Source organism: Hippoglossus stenolepis, chromosome 20, assembly GCF_022539355.2.
Source record: "Hippoglossus stenolepis isolate QCI-W04-F060 chromosome 20, HSTE1.2, whole genome shotgun sequence".
NCBI classification, from domain to species: Eukaryota; Metazoa; Chordata; class Actinopteri; order Pleuronectiformes; family Pleuronectidae; genus Hippoglossus; species Hippoglossus stenolepis.
The window spans coordinates 11,245,005-11,262,927 of NC_061502.1; the positions used below are offsets into that span (position 1 = coordinate 11,245,005).

At 42.3% G+C, this 17,923-nt stretch overlaps 2 protein-coding genes across 2 annotated transcripts; one reads left to right on the forward strand and one right to left on the reverse strand.

The window, feature by feature from the left end:
* The first annotated feature begins 872 nt into the window (after positions 1-872).
* atraid (all-trans retinoic acid-induced differentiation factor) lies at positions 873-3,923 on the forward strand. Its single transcript, XM_035143359.2, has 7 exons — positions 873-1,032; positions 1,195-1,328; positions 2,064-2,132; positions 2,524-2,595; positions 2,679-2,800; positions 2,917-3,017; positions 3,126-3,923. Exons 1-7 carry the CDS (start codon positions 940-942, stop codon positions 3,228-3,230), a joined length of 696 nt encoding a protein of 231 aa, XP_034999250.1. The 5' UTR covers positions 873-939; the 3' UTR covers positions 3,231-3,923.
* A 673-nt stretch (positions 3,924-4,596) lies between these two features.
* On the reverse strand, positions 4,597-9,726 carry eif2b4 (eukaryotic translation initiation factor 2B, subunit 4 delta). Its single transcript, XM_035144054.2, has 13 exons — positions 9,594-9,726; positions 9,062-9,099; positions 8,782-8,953; positions 8,070-8,285; positions 7,914-7,996; positions 6,928-7,019; positions 6,704-6,818; positions 6,271-6,347; positions 6,063-6,165; positions 5,822-5,949; positions 5,489-5,666; positions 5,224-5,404; positions 4,597-4,933 (listed from the first exon to the last, which is right to left on the reverse strand). Exons 1-13 carry the CDS (start codon positions 9,613-9,615, stop codon positions 4,734-4,736), a joined length of 1,605 nt encoding a protein of 534 aa, XP_034999945.1. The 5' UTR covers positions 9,616-9,726; the 3' UTR covers positions 4,597-4,733.
* Between the last annotated feature and the right edge of the window lie 8,197 nt (positions 9,727-17,923).

A 17,923-nucleotide genomic window follows, 5' to 3' on the forward strand; every position in this document is an offset into this window, starting at 1 on the left:
GCCATCCCGTCCAACAGCCGGGGGAGCGACAGGGTTCCCCGGGTAATGAAACTAAGGGAGTACTGGCATGATGTACGCCATTTACTTTACAGATGAAGATTTAAAAGTCTAATGCAACGTTGTGAATGTGTCGTGAATATTATTGTCGTTTAGTTTTAAAGATCGTCAAATCCTTAAACTCTGAGTCCCCCCTTTCATTTGGTACAACCCAAAGTGACAGTGAAAGCGCACTGGGAATTCATTAGAACAAAATGCTTGGAAATTTTAAATTTAAAACTAAAATAAACAAATAAAAAATAAATATACAAGTAGCACTGAATTAAATTAAGTTGAAGTAAACATACAATTACAACGATGGTTAACCTTGAAATATGAACTTGATACAATATATACAAAATACAAAACCTTTATTAAACAATATATATTGTGCAATAAATCCCATGCATCAAATTAAGTTATACTATTAACATTACATACGTGTGTGTGTGGGTGGGTGTCATTCTAAACTGTTTGAATAACGATTGAATTAAATCTTAAATCGAAATCGAAACTTATATTACACAATATATACAATATGTGTTGTGCTATAAATCCCACTTGTCAAATTACGGTGTATTATTAACATATATGTGTAGATGCATGAACTAGAATTTTGAAGTGATTGCATTAACATTAAATCAAATCAAGGGGGGGTTTATTGTTTTTTTATTGAATTTATTATATACTGAGTATTTCAACACATGACCCCATTTTCTGCACAAATAAAAAAAACGCTAGATTGTTCCCCCTCGTGTGTTCCCTCCATATTCTACTGATCGTCCGAGTTTGTGTAACACTAGAAAATAAGAAGTGGACTTGTTGTTGGACGAGGCGCTGGAGCTGGCTTCCTGTCACGTGACCGCCACAGACAGTGGGATCACGTGACTCCAGTCGCTGAAAATGAAAGCTGGGCGCATCCAGCTGAAACCTGCGCTGCTCACCCTGATCTTCACCGCATGTCTGTACGCGGGGGGCGAGCGGACTGAGCCGCAGGTAAGACCGGGCCTGGGTCAGCTGTGGTCCCAACAAATACACCGGGTTCAAATACTCAACATGTGGGACCCACGGTGGACGTATAGCTGCTGGATGACTGCGCATGTTGTTGTTTACAGTCTTTGGTTTTGCTCTGTCATGTTTTAACCCCCCCTCCCCCAGGTATGCAGTCTGTGCAGCGGCTCTGTGCTCAACGGCACTTCGGTAGGGGAGTTTTGCTCCGCGTCCGCCGGACGGACACACGGCCGCTGCTGCCTGAGACCTGACAACACAACCGACCCTGAACGCGTCACCGGGTAGGACGTTGCCTTCAGAGGCTATAGGAAATATAGGCATCACTTGTGATTGTGCCGAGTTGCAAGTGGCCTGTGGATAAGAACACGATTTACAAATACTGTACAGAATACGAGCATAAATAATTCAGTTCATAAACATAAATTATTAAATTCGTAAACATAAATAAATTACAAGACAGGAGGTCAATAAACCAATTATGTGTATAAACAAACACAATAGGAGAAAGTGAGCAAGAAAATGTCTGTAATATTTCATGATTTATACAATTATCTTTATTTCAACATTTTTGAATACTTTTTAAATGTACTTTTAGCATTAAATGTTGTATCTTTGTCAGTATGATAACGAGGCTGTGTCACTCTAAGTTTTTAGTAAATGAATAACTATCACTATCTATACAAACACAATATAGAGTGAGCTCATTTGGCAGCCAAGGCTTGTTTTGCTATGTCATTATATTGCCATCATCATTTGAGAGTTTGCACGTGGGGAGATTGATTGTCATAACGACCTTCGTTCCCTTTAGACAAAGGTTTGTGGGAGCGGCGCTTTCCTGCTTTGTCTTTCATTTGTGTATAAACAGACGTCCCCACTGTGCCAGTGCTGTGGCCTTTGACCTTGTTTAACTCCTGTCATAACACATAGGCCTCTGCAACTTTTGTACTTACGCAACTAAAGTCATATCTTCAGTAGCGTTGCTCATGTTTGAAGATACTGTTTTGTGTGTGTTTCAGGTTGGATCTATCCAACTGTTCCCTCACTCACGTAGAGGATCTGCATGAGGCTTCGACAGCGGTAATCATGTATGTACACTCAATACAATTTCATTCCCATTTACACAACATACAACATACTGGTCACTCAAAACAATGGAACACCCTTCCTCAGCTGACGCTTCCTCAGCAACTCTGCAAGGTTATTTTAGGTTTGATCGTATTGATCACCACTGTATTTGTTATATGATTAAATTAGCCCATGAAAACTTGTAGATTTCTGCACTAAGGAAAATGTATTACATGCGACAAGTTGCAAATACAAACTTTTGTCTTCACTACTGAGAAAGATTTAGATTCCTCACTCTTCAGAGAAAGAGATAAATAGAACTACAACAAATTCACCCCACAGTCTTCTAACTTTTTTTTATAAAAAATATATATGGTATCATATTTTACTTTCTCAACTTTTGTTTTGCAGAGACCTCTCACTTAATCCCATTGTGAACCTCAGCGACACAGCGTTTCAAGGATTTATTGAGTTAAATTACTTGTAAGTATATTGTTCCAAACAATCATCTGACCGCTGCACATGAGAGTAAATCTACACATCTGTCAAACGGTGTTTCGCCGTAGGATTTTGCCCGGAGACGTAGATTGTCCAGCAGGCAACACGTCGTGGTCGAAGGTGGAGCTCAAAGATGGAAATCATCTCTGTGAAGGCCAGACAAACATGTGCAATCAGACCGGACGGCTGTGTAAGTTCCCCTTTCATAATCCTCCATTGTATCACCAAAAAAAAAAATCAACAACTGCGGAAGCATTCTGGTAATACGTGACATCTGTTCATCTCATAATGACTGACAATCCCCAGCCATGAACTGCCCGGAGAACTCCCTCTGCGCCCCCTACGGGCCCGGCTTCTTTGAGTGCAGCTGTGCTGACGACTTCCATGGATACAAGTGTCTGCGAGAGGTCAGTTTCTCAAGCAGCTTTATCTTTTAAAACCCTCCTGATTACTGAGTTTAACACTGGTGCATTTCGGTCTTGTGACTTTTATTTGTATTGTACATTTGTCAACAGGGGGAGTTCCCGGCTCTCCAGGTGTTCGGGCCCCTTGGAGCATCTGCAGTCGTGATCTCTTTCCTGCTGTGGGTCACTCAGAGACGTATGGTCAAACCGCTCTGAGACGCCGAGCTGCGGTCGGCTGCTTCTTATCTTTACCTGCACTCATCGACTGAACTGAAACAGAAAATGCTGACACATAGTCTGAACTGACCCCATGTTTCATTTAGACATTTTATTTTAAATCCTCTTTGGGGCAGCTATGTTTTATTCAAGGGAATTTTAAAGTCTGACATTATAGACGTTTTTTTACTACTGAATTACTTGTGCAATTTTAAAGGAAGGAGTTTTTTAACAAAATTACCACTTTTAACACTTATGAATTTAGTTAACTGACAAGATACGAATGAAGAGATTGTATTATATTAAATTCTGAACTGTTGCTCGCTGTTAACTGTGCCAAACAATGACTTTTACGAAATGGGTTTATGGGTTTACGAAACCACATATCTTTAAGCACATTAGTGGGGAATTGAAGATTGTATTTTTGCATGTTGAACATGTTCCTTCTCAGAGAGAAAAAAACAAAACAGCTTCACATCATGATTCATCACAAAATCTCAAGCTTGGTTGAGCTTCGAGTTTCATCAGTATTAAAGTGAAACAAGACTCAAACTGTTGTGTACCTGTTGTTGGGCTACACTCCGGTATCAGCTTAAATGTGTCCTTGTGGCTGTATCCTGTGTTCGATGTTACAATGTGGTTGAACGAGAAGTTTCAATGATATTCAGGGTTCTAATAAAGATTTCAAAACAAGACAGTGCTTTCTTTCCTTGAGCTACACCTAAACATGCGTGTTTATATAATATACTTAAGTTAATGTTAAAACCATTTTATACACTTATATGGAAATTTACAGTGAACTAACTGGCAAACAAATCATTAATGAAGAACATTAAATGTAGTTAATATATATAAATATAAGGCCAGGTCAGGTCAAGATAAACTAAATGTCTGAATATTATGCAATTCATAAATTATCCTGTATAGAAACAGCCTATAGAAATGTTGCTTTCAAGTATCATGTGTTGACCCATGAGGAAGTTTCCTTAGCCATAAACCTGGTTTGTGGCTCACCCTCTCTCGCTCTTATCCGATACAATTGATCAAGTCATTAAAAGCTCGTCTGAAGAGTTTATGGGAGCCGTAAAATTCCTCTGAGATTCTGCAGCTCCAGCTGTAATTAAGAAACCATTTATGGCAAGTTTAAAACAGTGCGCTGTGGTTGACAAGTGGAGCGTGTTGTGAACCACAGTTGAATTGTTCTGCTCTAAAAACTGGCAATTAAATGTTCTGTTGTAAAGAAACAGTTCATAACATGGGTCTATTAAAACATCGTCCTGCATGGATTAAAAAAGACAGATTGCCTTCTCATCTCATCTTGATTATTCCACCACAAAAACAGACATGGACTCTGTTTAAAAACTTATGCCATTTCAGATATATATTTATTGCAAGATATTTTGTGTTGTGTTGTGTGCAAGCGTTCACGCACACAATTTCCCCAAGATCGAGACGCAGCAGTAACAGCCTCTTGGCTCAGACTGACGTGAGACCCGTGGTCGATCACTGGTCCACGTTTTTGACTCGCAGCACTACGGGGACTGAGGTGCACGGGATCATTCCCAGCTCTGTGATGACCAGGTCCACGAAGTCCGGCGGCGTCACGTCATACACCAGGTTGAGCAGGCCGAGAAAGTCCACTTGGTGCCAGTCCTCCAGCTGAGTCTTCCCTTTACGGGTCACGATGAGGTCGTCTGGGTCATCTGGAAAGGACAGATGATGATGATAATAATTATGATGATGATGATGATGATGAAGAGGTGACAGTCACATCCGATGTCTTAATGGAATTTTCATGAGCAATTACATTGAGCAGCATTTCAACTGAAGGGAAGAAAAATCACTGCTAAGAAACAGACACTTGGGCTGCTCTCTGCAAACTCCAGAGAAAGTGCGAACCCCATTATGCGGACATTGTCCAGAGTTCATGTCTGAATTTATTATTTATGTAATAATTTAATAAATCTCATAAATTCCTGAAAGCTTTCCATACCGAGCTCATTGGACACGAAGGAATCCGTCTGCACCCTCTCACAAAACTTGTAGGTCTCACAACACACCAGCACAGGCACGTTAAAGGCTTTGGCCACCAGAGCTATCTGTGACGTTCCCACACGGGACATGACGTAACCGTTGGCCAGCAGAGCGTGAGCCCCGAGGAACACCTTTGATACCTAGAAGAGAATAAAGAAGCTTAAATAGAGCTTTAATAGAAGCATATCAATGACTCCCTCATTCTGCTCTGACTGAGTGATTACCTCTGGAAGGATGTACGAGACGGCCGAGATAAGGACGTAGGTGCAGCGGATGCCTCCCTGGACCAGGCGCCTCAGGGCCTCCCTGCCCTCCAGCCGCGGCCTGCTGTCCACCACGATCACACGGAACTTGATGTTCTTCTTGAAGGCCTCGCACAGGATGTGGTTGACCAGTGATGAGCTGAGCAGAGGGGGGGAGAGCAGAGGTTGAAACAGGACAAACATTTAAGCAGTAAGTAAAGAGGGACCACTTGTTTAAAAACTAAAACTAGACACATGCACAGTTATAAAATGATAAAACATTATTTTTTATTCTAACTATTTAAAATAACTTACCATCCATAAACTAGGATGACGTCTCCATCATTGATCTTCTCTATGGAATACTTGGCAATAGCTTTAGCAGCAAGAACGATCTTCTCTTCAATGTAGCACTCGATGTTGGTCAGCAGTTTGCTCTTTGCCTGAAGAGAGAAAGTGTGGAACAGAGGATGAGAGGGACACTGAAAAAATCTGTAACATGAATATGGAATATGTTTATTTATGATCTCTGGCAAAGAACAAATGTGACAATAACCTCTTCTTCTTTGCACTGACTAGGAATATTGGAGATCTCCTTCTTGATGTATTTGATTGCGTTACCCATGCTGGCTGACAGAGGGCGACACTGATTTAAAAAACTGCAAAAAAAATAAAACAAGAGTTAGATTTTTTTACTTGAAAAAAGGCAGACACATTAGTTCTAACTGATATCTATAACAGGAATAACTTGAAAATGTTTGTACCTGATATAAGGTTTCAGTTTGTTGACCAAGTCTCTAGATAGTTCTTCATTAAGAGGTGTGGTATAGTCCGTTATAACCTGAGGATTAAAAAAATGCATATGCAAGTTGGTGATGTTGTTAAAGGCATTTCATTTTCTTCACTTTCAATATGTCCAAAATGAAAATGCATATAGCAACTTGATATAGTCCACATTGGATGAAAGAAAAAAAGGGGTCAGACCTCACAATTATTATTATTGATATAACTATTATTTTAATTTCAGTTGTGAAAGAAGTACAAAAGCCTTTTGGTCACAAAACTGTATCTTACGATATCTTTTGACATCTAGCACTTTCAATAGACTTGATAACAAAAGAGTAAATTCAAATAAAACAGATAAATGCTTTCCGTCATCAAGGGAGGAGTTGTTAAGCGTGCTCTGAGGGACAGTACCTGTTTGAAGGCGTGCAGCAGGGCTACAGAGCGAGCGTTGGATCCGGCCACAATTCCCTGTGAATACTGGAGGCCCAGTCGTACAATAGCAGGATGAATCACTGTGGAAGGAATGCTGCAGCAGAAACACAAAAAGAGTAAATAACGAGTTTTGATATATCTTAACTCGTGAATTCATATATTACATGTATATTAAACAATGCTTATGCATACAGTCAACTTACCTGAGTTGTTGTGTAAGGGGAGATTTGCGACTGTATTGGTGAAGGTGAGAAAACAGACTGACTTTGTAGCCGTAGTCTAACCGCAGCGGGATCTGGAATCAAGCAGATTATAATCCAAAACCATCAATGTCCAGACGTTCAGGGGTTAAAATTGAGATGGTGAGATTAACACACAGCCACAGCACAGCCTGGACAGAATTCCAAAGGCTACAATCAAATTCTATTGACTTTCATTTCATATTATTTCGTTGTAAATACTCAAGAGCATCAAAAACAGAAGAGCAGTATGGACAATCAAAGACCTGCACAGCAACCAGTGTTGTAGGTGAAACAACAAACAAAAAACAAGTTCTAACCAATATCTCGCACAAAAACATCCTATGGACATCCCACCTCTGTCCAGTTTGCATCATTGAGTTTCCATTTAATGAGTGACGTTGGAATACGATAACAGCTACAGGTTAGCAAACAAGACAAAATTAGACGTATATGAAATCGCACACGTTTAAGAAAGTCAGACCTTGAGGTTTGAAGCAGCATTGTACCCTGGTGTCTGAAAGAAATGTTCGGTACAATCACATGCAGTTAGGACTGATGGTTAGCGTGGCTGTGTTCTTCCTATGAGAGCGGCAAACTCATACCTGAAAACATCTATGATGCAGACTTATGCAAACTTTAAAAAAAATCATTCTTTCATCAAACCAAAATGTGAAGGGCTCTGAATTCACTATATGCAGCATATTATTTGCTGTAGATGCCTGATTAAAACAACCAAGATCCATGCAAGTCCTGTTAAACATTAGTCATTTCCATTATGATAAAGAGTCATCAACAGGTAGTTAATTTGTATATGTTCCTTATTTGTATTTTCTAGTTTTAAAGAGTTAACAGTGAATTTACATTAAAAAAAGTGCGGCTGGTAGTTCATGCTCAAGTCATAGCAAGCTGTCCTGAATCAGAGGTTGTTAAATAACACAAAGACTGACCTGTTGTTTCTCCAGCTTCTTGGCCAGTTTCTTTACAACATCCGGGTTGTCCACTTGGACATGTTCTGGGAGCCTCTTCACCACTGGAAATACATAACAAGTGTGACTCTCTCCTCAGTGTCACGACTGGTGCTGACCTCATAGCTGTTACAGTACCTGGCTGCAGCTCGCTGGGTGGTGCTTTGGGTTTGGAAGTGGAAGCCTGCGGACCCACCTCTCCCTTCTTGCCCTGTTTGGACGCCCTGTCAGACTCTTGTCGGGCTCGCCTCTCTGCTTTTAGCTCCGCTTTACTCTTAGCGGGCTTGTCTGCCGGGGCAGGAGCTTCTGAGGCAGGCACGGGAACCGGTGCAGGAGCAGGCACTACTGGAGGAGCTGAGGGAAACAAGCACAGACAGAGTCACCGATGTTCAGATGAATGGCAACATGATCAATGGCAACATGGGATATTGATGTCAAAAATACTCTGATAATCAACAAATGAAAATTATATTAACTAGGCACTCAGTAGAGCACATACCTCCACAAAGGCCTAACAGCCCGGTTGTGAAACCACATTTTTATTCTCTAGATCCAGATTTTTATTTGGATCTGCACCAAATTGGAAGCACACTTACACATACATGTCTGTTTTACTTAAATCAACATCCATGAATTATTCTCTGAGAAGTCCACAAAAATGTGGAAAAACGTCCCATCTCTGTTGATCTGCACCAACATTTAATATATTCTTCCCTTCCACCAAGGTTCGTGGAAATCCGTCCAGTAGTTTTTGACATAATCCTGCTGACTAATTAACAATCGCTGATGATAACATAACCTCCTCAGCAGAGGCATTGAGTGGCTAAAGGGAGCTACACGTCATATCCACCTTTGTGTGTCGTGGGTTGCGTTGGAGGCTGAGATGCTGGAGCAGCTGCGGGGACAGACTTCTTCTCTTTCTCGCTTTCCTTGTCATCTTTCCTCTCTTTGTTTTTCCTCTGCTGCTTCTTCTCTTTCCTCAGCCGCAGCTTCTCCTCCTTGGTCAGCTCCTTGCCATCATTCTGTCCAAAGAGGGATGGAGGGTCCAAGAAGACACGAAGATAAGGGTCAGATGTGTAATTTGACCTGAAGCTGTGACAATATAATTCAATAAAACGAAAAACACTGACCTTTGCTTGATCGATATCATCTTTCGTCTCAGGTTCATCTGTTAAAACAAGGACTGATTATTCCATTTTCATTTGAAATCATCACACACACACACTTCTGTTTCTTTTATCAATGGCAGATAACATAGACAGGACTTTACTTAGCTCTTGGCTGTTAGCTAACATCAGGCTAAAGACGCCAGTCACTAAACTGCCCCGCTAGCATCACGTCCGCAGCACAGTTACCACACAAACAAGCGTTTTACTTCAGTCTTTTATTCCTAAATGAAACTACCGGAGACGATGCTAACATGTTAGCATGCCTGCCGTTAAACTCCACTGTCTCACGCAACACCACCGTGGGTAGCTTGTGTGCGATGCTAGCGTTAGCACAGCTAGCATGTGTAAATAAACTCCGCTAAAAGCCAAAGCGGAAGACGACGAAACCAGAAATAAAGCTGCGACACATCACGTCCCCGCGACCGTTGTTCGAAACCACCGCAGCGTCTGTGGAGAGACGCGAAGTGGAGCTGAGACACAGACCCACACTCACCTGTCACTGCGCTGTCAGCCATGTTTACGACGCTGCTTCGCTTCCTCCGCCGCTGCAGCAACTACGGCCACGGAAGTTTTACACCGCCCCCTCGTTGACAAACGTGTCATTGCAGCCCTTCTGTTTCACAGAGTGTTCAATCGTTTGTTATAATAAATTAATAAATAAATAAATTCATCTTTTAGAGACGGTTGCTTGTGAACAAAATAAAGTTTGTGTTGCATGTTTCATCTCAGTCTGGAATGACACCATTCTCCAACACATTTATCTTCACCACATCAACTTATTTTTATTTCAATACCTTATGTTTTCATTCATATTTGTAACTAACTGCTAACTAATCATATTTTGTTATTATTATTTTAACTCAGGCACTTAATTGTACTTATCTTTTTAAAACAGCTGCGTACTTGCATTGTCTTTTAACTGTTTGTGTGCACAGGTCCTAAGAAATGCACTGCATGTTTTACATGTGTAGCTGCAATGACATAGATAAACTTGAAATTTGAAACTTGAAACTTTTACAGAATAAAAAGGATTCAACCACTCGCACTAATGGGTCATTCTAAATTCTAAATTGGCAGATTATTAGGTACACCCACGTGAACTAATGCAGTCTAATACAGCCGTGCTGCTATGAATAATACTTCAGTGAAGGTTATGTTGGGGTTGATTCAACTCTATGGCCATTTTGGAGGCTGTTGAATTGTGTTATATGGACGAGCATCTTTATATCACACAGTGCAGCTCACTTATATTCCAACAGTAGAACCAACAACTGTTTGAGTGTTAACACAAACATTAAAACCTTCCTGAAGGTTATTTATAAAAAATATTTTCAGGATTTATCAGCAAACAGATGTTTTGTCTCATAATGAGTAATTCCATGACATATATCTTATTATTTATCTGCTTTTTTACCTTTTTAAATATATATTATGATTGAATTAGACAAAGACTATTGCATTCCTCAAAGTGATTTTTATAACCTGTAGTGATTTGTGCATATCAAAAAAATGTGTCTAAAAAGTTAGACAGATGTTTGTCACGACCGCAGACTTTTTTTGACCTCATGAGGTTAAATTAAAGGATTTTTCTTGGTTTCCTGGGTCACGAACAGAGGATGTAGCACCTTGTCAAACCTATGAGGCAAACTGTGTATTGTAATTATGGGCTATACAAATGTATTTGTATTTTAAACGTATTTATTGAGCTTTTATTAGTGCCAACTTTTACATGTCATTGATAACTTCTCATTCTGGTGTACTTACTAGAATAACAATAGGAAATAAATAAGGTGAAACATTGTGTATCATTGTATAACTTATCAAAAACATGAAAATGATGACACTAAAATAAAAAGTTTGAAATTACACAATCTGCAGACATTTAAATTCATCACTGTGTTTTGTAAGAAATCTTTTATTTGTTTCTGTCACACACACATTGTCACACAGTAGAAAACAAACCAACACCACGCAGCAGAAGACATTAAACCATGTTCCGTTTGTTGACTTCCACCTCCACAGTATTTGCAGCGTTACGCCACAATGCCACCGTCTCTCTGGGATTCCACGCCGGTGTGTGCTGACTGAATTCACGACGCAGTAGCTGGTTGAAGGGGACCAAACCTCACAGAAACACCTGACTTGGTTCCGTTTGACCAGCCACAGCAAGGCGTGTTGCTTCAGCTGCAGGAGGCAGAGCCAGAGAGAGCGGTGGAGGAGGCGGAGGAGGAGTAGGAGGAGGAGGAGGAGGCATGCAGGGAGGAAGAGGAAGTTAGAGGACGTTAGAGGAGGTAGAAAAATAAGGAGTTGGAGGTGGGCATCGTCTGCAAGGCCATCATGTCCTCTTCATTCTTACCTGATGAAACACAGAAAACAGAAACTATATTATTTAAGAGTCAGTGTTGATGGAACCTGCACAGTTACTAAGCAGAAAGCTTCGATTTAGATATCTGGGAATCCTGACAGCCAGTGACAATGCAGCCCTACAGGAGTGAACCTTCACCCCCAGTGACAGCACCACATCCCTGCCCTCCCTCCCTCCGTCCCTCCCTCCCTCCCCTGCGGTTGCTATAATGGGTGACAGCTGCAGTCTGTCAATCCTCCTTTGACTGTCAGCAGTTGGGGCAGGGTTAGGAATTTTTTCAAGAAGTCCCTGAGACCCGATCAGCGGGGCCCTGCAATGTTAACTGTGCACGTGCCCGAGCTGAGGGAGAGGAGGGAACAGCCCCTTTCACCTGTTGCCTTGCCACACACACACACACACACACACACACACACACACACACACACACACACACACACACACACACACACACACACACGCACACTCCAAACTCATAAAACGGACACACGCACCCCAATGTAGACCCATCTGTAATAATTTTCACTTTTTTAAAACCCAAACAGTGAATAAAAAACGGCCTCTGGCGTTCATGTCCCCTTGAAACCACACACTTCCTTACATTCCATAAGTGCTGTATGAATATGGGTATATAAGGAAGCATGTCCTCACAAGGGGCAACAACTGGAATCTCCTCATGCACAAAGCACCCTTTCATAGCCGCAGATGCAGGGTACAGCGGGAAAACGAGCCGGCTCAACAATGGTTAACTGTGACAGGGGAGAGGGGCCACACAGGAACACGTGACGGAGGCTTCGGATCAATTCACAGGAAATTGAGCAATCTTGTTTCGAGTTTGATATTTGGCAAGAAACTAAAAGCTTTTTAACCTTTAAAGAGAAAATGTGAACGCCACTGTTTGACCCTGACAATAAGGATTAAAAAGTGTAGGCGGCCACATACCACATGCAGCCCTGTGATGGATAGTGCCAGTGTGATGATGAGGATGATGATGAGGATGAAGTGTGTGTGTATATAACTCCGGAGGGAGAGGCTGAATACTGACTCCCGGCAGACGAAGGTCACAATCTGTGTTATTTTTCCAAAACATCGTGCTGTGCCAAGTCATGATGATCCCGACAAATGTGAGAATTGTCCTTCGTAAAAAAGTGTTTTAAGAACAGACTTGATATAATCTAATGTTGAAAAGAAGCACATTTCAAATAAAGCTGAGGTTTTAGTAGATTTGAATGTGTTTTACTCACCTTCATCTGTGTCTCCTCTTGTGGTTTTTCTTGTGGGGTCGAGCTGGAGGCCTCAGTGGCTTCAGGCGGCCTCTCCTGCTCACGTTAACTGTCTGTCTGGCTGTGACTCCCTTGATAAACCTGCTGCTATGTCGAACCAAATGGCCGCAAGACAAGGCCAGTCCATCAAGTCCTGATTCTTTCCTGTGTCACACCTCAGCTTCCCCTCACCTGACGGAGGTGTCGGGCCCCAGTCAGAGTTTGTTGGGCCGTCATAAAAAACCGAGAGAGAACTTCTAACAACTGGTTTGACACCTGTTTTTTACTCACACAGAGCTGCTAATCGAAGAACAATCCAGCGACGTCTGAATCTACAGAAAACCTGAGATGTTGAGCTAAACCATGAGCTAAACCCTTTTCTGCTACCACAGAACAGATAAAACACACACACCAACCTCAGGCCTGTCCCTGGAGCTGCCCTCTCCACCCACCAACCTCATCTCAAACTGACCCTCCACCTTCCCCTGAGTTTCCAGTTCCCCCCAAACTTCAACCCTGCTGCTCCCCTCTCTCCACCTCAGCTCTCCTGCCACCAACCCATCCTCCTCCGTATCTGGCCCGGTGGATTGTGCTCACAACAGGCCTTGCAGATCGGCCTTTTCTATCCCGCCCCGGGAGCGCCCCCCTCCAAAGCGGCCTCCCACCTGTTGGTGTCCTTTAGAAGCCCGGGCCTCTCCTGTGCCTCCTGTCCGGCCCAATCAGGGCCCTGACAGAGAGGGGGAGCCAGCCTGTGAAATCACACCTCTCAGCTGTTCACACTGGGCTCGAGACACCCTACACCCCTGCCGTTTTTCTCTGTTCACCCACCGCAACCCACCCCACCCTGTCTCGATTTTACACCGAATGTCAATGGTTCCTTATTGGAGGTAAAAAAAAAAAATAGAAAAAAGAGGAGAAAGAGACGGATACAGTGAAACAAGGAAGCAACTGCATGATGGGTGTGTTTTATTAGTTTTTTGGGGTGGGTGGGGGGGTTACAGTCAGAACAGCAGTTATACAGCCGGGGCCACGAGCCACAGCTGAAGCCAAGGTTGAGTTTCATCCCAGTTTGGGTTCTGGGGGCCTCACTTTCCTTTCATTGTATCGCTTACGACTGAGGGAAAAGTGACGACCACTGTTGTCAAATGAGAAACAGTTTTCAAGATGATTTTATGTGACGTAGTGTCTTCAGATCAGGACAAATCCATCTGCTCCACAGTGATTCAAATGTGTTGTGAGGTGCCGCCAATGAGAATAAGGTGTATAGATGCAGTTGTGGCACCAGAAACCAAAGCAAAGGCAATAATTATCCAGTGGCCTCAAAAAAACCACCAGACCGCCATTACATATATAAAGCAGCAATGAGTGTAATATTAGCTGGTTTTGTTTTAAAGAAAAAATGTTGATTAGGTACTAAACTACCAAATTAAGTCTCCATTGTCCATCATCAACTATTTTTCCAGTAGGAAACACTTTCTTTCATTGTACTTGATCGTATAGAATGTGTAGATCCATAGATGTGTGTTTAAAAGCATGCCACATGTGACCATGCAGCGATCACCAACATACTGTCGAGGCAAACTGTCCGAGCTCAGGGGTTCATTTTCCTCTGCAGCAAGCACAAGCCGCTCCACTAAGGTCAACACCTGTGTTCTAAAATCAGCGCCGGGGTTGGGCGTGATAGGAACCCAGGCCTCATTCACAGAAAGCTCGAGCTCAGAGAGAGGGGCTTACATTGAAACCCAACGCTCTCGCTATTTTCGAGGCACTCGCCGTCCACAAATAGCAACCCCATCCCCATCTTTGTAGCTCCGCAGGTCTTTTTTCCCCCCTCCGCCACAGGATGTTGTCTAAATTCGACAGTTGTTCAATATTTCCCATGGCCCGGGGCCAGGGAGTGCAACAAATGCAACATTTCCACTAATGTCAGCTATGCACCGACGGCCTTGCCAGATATATCTGGTCGCTAGAAATATCGGATGGCTTTTGTCGCTGAGTGGATTCTTGGTCACTCGCACCGGACACAATGGTTAAGACACAAATCGTAATCCGTGATGTTCCTCTTAACGGGACAGCTGATCACTGTCACATTCCGGTGCACCGGCCAACCCGCAAATCAGCCAAAGTGCCTCATGTAATCTTCGGACTCTCTTTCATCATGTGTCACGCATCATGCGAAAGATCTCATCTTACGCTGTGGTTTTTCCTCATCTGTCAGCCCCTCTTCTGTTTTATTCTACCTGAGATTCAATGATCCAATTGAAAACACTCCCTAACAATGCATTTGAGTGTGGTTGAGCACAGGATTTCCCTCCTTAACAAACCCACCGAGTCCTTTTAAAGAACAATTAAACCAAAATGTGAGCATGACGGCACATGGGCTGCATGTTAACTACAAACTGAGTCAACAAGGTTATTTTTAACCCGCGTTCACATACCCGGGGCCCCCGTTTGCTAATCACTTTGTTCCCCTCGCCGTCATATCCCATCTGCCCCGTTGCCAATGTCACAACGTGCTTTTATTGGCCAGAAGGAAATAATCTCCCTCGGGACGGCAGGTAGAAGACCGACCAGGCCCGGAGCAGTTTCTTCAGCACAGGATAACATGGATTTTGATTGTTATAAATAAACTGGCAGCTGACACCAGACCAGGTCCCTCACATGCACGGGATGGGGCAACCTTGCAGAGTATCCCCGGGTACTGTGGAGTAAGCTCCCTGCAGAAGGGGGAGAGTCAAATCCCTTTAAATGTGGTTTATTTCATGTTTTAAGATTATTATTATGTATTTACAGGTTGTCTGTGATCGTAGGGGTGTAAAATATACTGCATAATGCCAGAAAATGGGATTATGTACACAAATAGTATGAAAAATAGGTAGGCAGATAAAGTATGAGTCTTAATGAACCAAAAAGATGAGGAAATACGCAGCATGTAGAAGAAAAATGACAAAATAAAAGCTCACATTTTAAATCTGGAATCGTTCATGATACCTCAGCTACAAACTGAGATGGGAAATTGAGCTGCTTGATCCCAACAAAGTTAAAACAGATCTTTGTTGTATGTTGATGACTCATTACATGGAACTCTCTGTCCTTCCCTGGGCACAACAGTTGCCAGGACGGAGGTTGACACAGCTGTCGCAAAGGAGCCTGGTCCCGTGTGGTGAGGCAATGGAGCAGAGAAGGTCAGAGGTCGCCCAGCGTTTAGGCTAAAAGAGAGAACAGGTGACGGAAAGGTGAAGGCGACTCGCTCCCGTGATTCACCGATGGGACGGAGGGAGTTGGACAGATGCTACGGAGGTCAGCGGATTCAGGAATGCAGACGTTTTCAATGATGAAGGGTTGATCTTACACTGAAGGGCGTTAACACATTATTTCTGTGTTGTTTGCACCAAGAGATGATGAGATAACTGATCTTAAAACCAAAAAAAAAACAACCTCCGTCAAATCTCAGTGGAAGACGATGTAACTCAACAAAAGGTGACCACATTTGATTCCGTCATGTTTCCTCTCTGCTGCTCCTTAATTACGCTCTGGTCTGTCACCGAAGCCCCCAAAAGGTGACAAAACAGGAAACACGTCCCTGTCTTTTCTCACCAATCAAACAATTAGGACATAAAAGGGTCCTCTGGGTGTCAGAACGGGGGTCTTGTCCCCCTAAATGACCCCGTTGTAATGGTCAGGCTGGTGGCCTCTGACCGGGTGACAGGTGAGCTGCAATGTGGTGGATCAGGACACAGCAGAGCTCAAACCTGACTGTATTTGTTCTACATGTAATACGGAAACTCTCTCATGGAGGTTTCAAGTGTCGTAGGACAGTAGTTTGTTTAGTAATAACAACATTTTCACAGATCTGTAGACGGGAAACAAGGAAACAACAGCCTGTGTGTGCAGATAAGCATGATTTTAATGAACAGAGTAGGAGTTTTATTTAAAACACTGGTAGTTGGTTCACAAATGCCATAAATGTATCCATGACATCATCCTACATAACCTCACTGTATAAACTAAATAAACTTAATGTACAAAATAGAATGACTGGATAGTTTCATACAGGATGGAAACTCAAAGCGTACATAAACCAGTTTATCAAAAAAACCTGCACAAATACAGTGTATCTTAAAATGGTTATATCAATATGAGTATTCATACAAGCAGTAAGAATTTAAAAGACTTAGTTTTCAAAGTGCTAATGTCTAATTACTGTTGTTTGCCTTTTTAATTTTCTGCTGAGGACTGTCTGAATAGTGTGGTAACCTATAGGTTTCACTTTATTACATGTATATGCTTTTACTTTATCAGTACTTAAATTCCTAATGATTTTCTAATTAGTTACTAGTATAAATTAATATTATACAATTATATAAATTTAATATAAGTTAATAAGTTTCTTGGAAAGAAAAATGCAATTAGGTGATTTTTGAGTTTGACTTTATTAGTGGAAGACGTATGCAGTTAAAGTAACATTACCGCAAAAATACCCATCTAAGAAAACTCCTGCATTGTCTGGCATCACATTAAAAATCGTTCCCCTGGTGCAGTGGAACATATTTTCACATGATCCTTTACTGTGGCCTCCGATGGAAGAATGAATGCGGAGCAGCCTATAGAAACCAAAAGCCTGTGGGGGTCGTCAGTCAGCTGCCCCGACTCTGACCAAAAGGGAACGACAACTGCAGGAGAGCCAGCAGCAGCGCAAACAGCAGCAGCGCAAACAGCAGCAGCAGCAGCAGCGGTGACACGGAGATGAAACAGAGACAGGGTTTATGGTGGGGTGGTGGGGGGGGTCAGCTGAATCAGCCGTCCAGCTGAGGAGAGACAGGTGGTCTCTTCCCCTCTCAAAACCTCTTTTGGGGAAAATGTCAAACTTTAATCGATTGCCTGAGAATCATTTTCTGAACATTTAATACGATCATCCCGCTCTTCAGTGGATGACGGAGGCAGAAATCTTCCTGCTGTAAATGTTCCAGATTTTCTGAGAAACATGGAGAAACTACAACAGTCCCCTTAAATTCAATCAAGCTGCACCAAGTTACACACACTGACCCCGAACCACATCCTTTCACCAAGTTTTGTGCAAATCCGTTTTCTGTAATCCTGTCTCTGATTATTGAATCTGTTCAATTTGTATGTATGTTTTTGTATTGTATTATCATTAGGCATTAGCACCATAATCTAGATTAGGACACTATAACCTTT

Coding starts and splice junctions, on each gene's coding strand:
- atraid (XM_035143359.2), top strand. CDS start 940: ATGAAAGCTGGGCGCATCCAGCTGAAACCTGCGCTGCTCACCCTGATC. Junction 2,133..2,523: donor GCTTCGACAGCGGTAATCAT/GTATGTACACTC, acceptor TTTGTTTTGCAG/AGACCTCTCACTTAATCCCA. Junction 3,018..3,125: donor GATACAAGTGTCTGCGAGAG/GTCAGTTTCTCA, acceptor ATTTGTCAACAG/GGGGAGTTCCCGGCTCTCCA.
- eif2b4 (XM_035144054.2), bottom strand. CDS start 9,615: ATGGCTGACAGCGCAGTGACAG. Junction 8,954..9,061: donor ATGATATCGATCAAGCAAAG/GTCAGTGTTTTT, acceptor CTCTTTGGACAG/AATGATGGCAAGGAGCTGAC. Junction 4,934..5,223: donor CTTCGTGTCCAATGAGCTCG/GTATGGAAAGCT, acceptor TGTCCTTTCCAG/ATGACCCAGACGACCTCATC.